Genomic DNA, 4,001 nt, shown 5'->3' with positions numbered 1-4,001 from the left:
AGGAAAAATCCCAAGCCCATCAGTGCCAGAAGCACGGCCTGGGAGCACATTTTTCCTTTCCCAGGGCTGGGGAGTGGATGAGGGGATGAAGTATCACTTTCCCTCTGTGCTTTGGGACGTGGCAGGGGCCAGGCCCTCCCCCTGGCCCTGGGGGAAGATCCCCCATAAAAGCAGCCGGGGCAGGCTGGCCCCAGCACAGGCGGCTCAGCCACTGCCACAGCCCGGCATGGGGACGGCCTCCAGGGTGGTCTGTGCCCTCCTCATCCTCTGCACGCTGTGCTGGCACAGCCTGGCTCAGAGTGAGCATTGCCCCCAGCCCAGGGGCTGGGGATGGGGACAGAACCCAGGGATGGGGACAGAACCCAGGGATGGGGACAGAACCCAGGGATGGGGGACAGGGACAGAATCCAGGACTTTGGGATGGGGACAGAACCGAGGGATGGGGGGAACAGGGACAGAACCCAGGGCTGTGGGATGGGGACAGAACTCAGGGATGGGGACAGAACCCAGGATTGGGGGACAGGGACAGAACTCAGGGCTGTGGGATGGGGACAGGACCGAGGGATGGGGGGAACAGGGATAGAACCCAGGGCTGTGGGACAGGGATAGAACCCAGGGATAGGGACAGAGCCCAGGGCTGTGGGATGGGGACAGAACCCAGGGATGGGAACAGAACCCAGGGATGGGGGAAAGGGACAGAACCCAGGGCTGTGGGGTCGGGTTTTCTTCATGCATGGGGCACAGGGGGATCCCCCCAAAGAGCTGCCACTGCCATGGCAGGAGGGCTGAGGAGGGGCTGGGGGTCTCCAGGCTGAGCCAGGCTTGTGCTGCCCCCCAGGAGCTCCAGCCATGCCAGACAAGTGCTGCTTCAACTTCCAGACCAGAAGGATCAAGAGGGACAACGTGGTGGCCTGCTACCCCACCAGCCCCAAGTGCCCGCACCAGGCTGTGATGTGAGTACCCCAAACCCACTCCTGCCTCGCTCTGCTGGCTCCATCCTGACCCCCTGAGCCCCCCAGAAGCTCAGTGTTAGGGTCCCCACTGACCCCAGCCTCTCTGTGCCCCAGCTTCAAGGTGAGGAACGGGAAGGAGATCTGCACCCAGGCCAGCAGAGCGTGGGTCAAGAGGTACCAGCAGAGCTTCCAAGTCAGCTCCTTCTCCATCCCCAGCTAGTGGGGAGGCTGGGGACAGCCCTGAGGGGGACACCACCCCGGCAGAGGGGACATTTCTGCATGGAGCAGCTCACAAGGGACATCCTCCCCATCGCCATGACCCTCACCACAGGAAGGGGCCTTTGCCAGCCTTTGCCAGCCCAGCAGGATGGAATACCCAGACCCTCTGTGGTCCATGAAGAGGCTGCAGCAGGCGGGGGGTGAAGGGGGAGCAGCTCCACAGTTGTTTTTTGCCGACTCTGAGCAGAATTAAATGTGATTCCCACATGCAAACATCTGTCTGTGTGAGTCTCTGGGGCCTGGGCAGGTCCTGCTGCCGCCTTTCCTGCCCAGGTGTTGGGATCAGCAAGGAGCCAGCAGCAGCTGGAGCCTCAGCCAGGTCTCTGTGAGGGTGTCCAGGGGTGAATGGGGCCAAACCAAACCCAGGAGGGCTCTGGGGAAGAACCAGAGGGACAGCATGGCTGGGAGGAGGGGGCTTCCTGTTCTCCTCATCCACCATCCTAATTAACAGCCCAAATTCCATTAGAGAGGGATCTCAGGGATGCCTGAGCCAGCCCAAAACCCCAGGAATGCCACCAGGAAATGTGATGGGTGCTGTGACAGGGGCAGAGCCAGCCTGCAGTGGGTGATGGATGTGACAGTGTTCACAGGGGTCTGAGGCTGAGGGAAGAGATGAGGATCTGACTCCATGTTTCAGAAGGCTTGATTTATTATTTTATGATGTATATTATATTAAAACTATACTAAAAGAATAGAAGAAAGGATTTCATCAGAAGGCTGGCTAAGAATAGAATAGGAAAGAATGATAACAAAGGTTTGTGTCTCAGACTCTCTGTCCAAGCCAGCTGACTGTGATTGGCATTAATTAGGAACATCCAACATGGGCCAATCCCAGATGCACCTGTTGCATTCCACAGCAGCAGATAACCATTGTTTACATGTTGTTCCTGAGGCCTCTCAGCTTCTCAGGAGGAAGAATCCTAAGGAGAGGATTTTCCATGAAAGATGTGTGTGACAGATGGAGAAACAAACCCAGCCACCGCCCCAGAGCAAGCAGAGGCCCTAGAGCCAATGGCAAGGAGTGGTTTTTGCACAGGAACTCACAAGTGTGAGCATCATCCTGTGCTCTTTGCTGGTGGCCACAACCCAACCCAAAATAGGCTCCCAGCCCAGCATCACCAGCCTCTCCCACACCTCTCAGCAGCCCTGGGGTGTCACGGTGGCCAGAGTGGCTGCCAGGAGGAATTTCCCCTCACCACTCGCCCCTCATGGAGAGATCCAAGCGGTTCTTTCCACGGGGAGGGTGCAGAGCTGTCATGGAAAGCCTGGCAGGGGTTGTTATAAATCCCACAGGGCTGCAGGCAGCAGGGCAGGCAAGCTCCTGGTGGGCAGAGCAGAACCAGAGCTGCTGGTGCTGACAGAAGCTCGGGGTGGACATGAAGATCTCCTTGGCCCTGCTCATCCTGCTGCTGGCAGCTGCCTGGACTGGAAGCCAGGGGATGTCCTGTAAGTGCCAGCAGGGAGATTTTCCCTTCTGACATTTTCCTCTGATGGGATTTGGGGCTGGGGAAAGGGAGGAGAGCTCAGCTCCTGTGGGGTTGTGGGGCATCAGCAGCTGCCTGAGCATGGGGCTGGCCCGGATTTGTTCAAAATGAGTAAAAATGGGGTTGGTTCAGCCCCAAAATCCCAGCTGGGGAGCTCTAAGGGCAGGGTGCTCACACCCTGGGGCAGAGCATTGCCCCTGGGGCTGCAAAATGCTCCCTTTGTGGATGAGGGAGCAGGAGCAGAGCTCATAGCCCTCATGCAGGGGTGGGAGAGCACTGAACCCTCCCTCCTGCTCTCAGTCCGCAGCTCCAGACCCAAGTGCTGCTCCAAGGAAATGTTCTCCCGCCGGAAAATCCCGGAGTTCAGGATCCTGGGCTACCAGGAAACACCATCCACCTGCACCCACAGGGCTGTTCTGTGAGTAACCCCAGCTCCCAGCCAGCCTTCCTGCCCTCCACCCCATCCTCACCTCGCTCACCCTCCTTCCCCAGCAATCCCCATTTCTGGGCACTCCCCAGAATGAGTCCCCTGCCCGTGGTGGGGCTGTCCTCACCCGGCTCTTCACACTCACCTCCCTCCCTGCTTGACCCAAACAGCCCCAGGGGTGATGCTCTGCCCCAAACGGCCCCATTTGTGCTGCCAGCAGGCCAGGAGCCAGCCCTGGCAGGGAAAGGGGGGCAGGATGCTGCAGGAATCCCTGGGGGGATCCTGCACTCCCAGGCTGACTCGGGATTTTCTTTCCCCTCCAAGTGTGAAGCTGCTGACGGGGATGGTCTGCGTGGACCCAAAGAAGAAATGGTTCCAGGAGTACCTGAGGAGGCAGAAGGAGCCAAACAGCACCTCCACGTGAAGCTGCCTTCCCCAAACCTCTATTTATTGTACCTCGTGATTCTCTGTGTGGTTTTTGTGTCATTAATTTACAGAGCTGGCTCTGTCCCCTCCCCCTGCACTCAATAAACCCTCTTGTAAATAAACCTGTAGCTGGAGTGAGATGTCAATCCTGGGCAGAAAATGGATCATATCCAGGCTCAATTTCCCCAGGAATAGTCCAGGAAACCCAAAGGGCCCAGCTCCCCTCCAAGGTGGAGCAGCCCTGCCCAGCTGTGGGCTTTAAGGATGCCCATGGGATGGGGATAAATGTGAGAAAAATTCCCTCTAGGGTGTTTGAGGGTGTCTAGGGCTTGGCTTGGCTCAGTCCCTGGGCAGCAGCACTGGTGACAGCCCCAGCTGGGTGTCCCAGCACCCCTGGGCCATCAGCCAGCTTGTCACCCAAACAGGGCACCC

General features: G+C 58.4%; 2 protein-coding genes across 2 annotated transcripts; both read left to right on the top strand.

The window, feature by feature from the left end:
- The first annotated feature begins 208 nt into the window (after positions 1–208).
- Positions 209–1,421, top strand: LOC129129377 (C-C motif chemokine 4-like). The gene is made up of 3 exons (XM_054647193.2): positions 209–299; positions 839–953; positions 1,068–1,421. The coding sequence occupies exons 1-3, from the start codon at positions 227–229 to the stop codon at positions 1,171–1,173; spliced, it is 294 nt and encodes a 97-aa protein (XP_054503168.2). The 5' UTR covers positions 209–226; the 3' UTR covers positions 1,174–1,421.
- Positions 1,422–2,560: 1,139 nt separating this feature from the next.
- LOC129129380 (eotaxin-like) lies at positions 2,561–3,666 on the top strand. The gene is made up of 3 exons (XM_054647200.2): positions 2,561–2,678; positions 3,017–3,134; positions 3,468–3,666. Exons 1-3 carry the CDS (start codon positions 2,609–2,611, stop codon positions 3,565–3,567), a joined length of 288 nt encoding a protein of 95 aa, XP_054503175.2. The 5' UTR covers positions 2,561–2,608; the 3' UTR covers positions 3,568–3,666.
- The last annotated feature ends 335 nt before the right edge of the window (positions 3,667–4,001 follow it).

The sequence above is a fragment of the Agelaius phoeniceus genome, chromosome 20, assembly GCF_051311805.1.
Source record: "Agelaius phoeniceus isolate bAgePho1 chromosome 20, bAgePho1.hap1, whole genome shotgun sequence".
NCBI lineage: Eukaryota > Metazoa > Chordata > Aves > Passeriformes > Icteridae > Agelaius > Agelaius phoeniceus.
The sequence above is the reverse complement of the archived record's forward strand: the minus strand, read 5'-3'. Positions and strand labels throughout refer to the sequence as shown.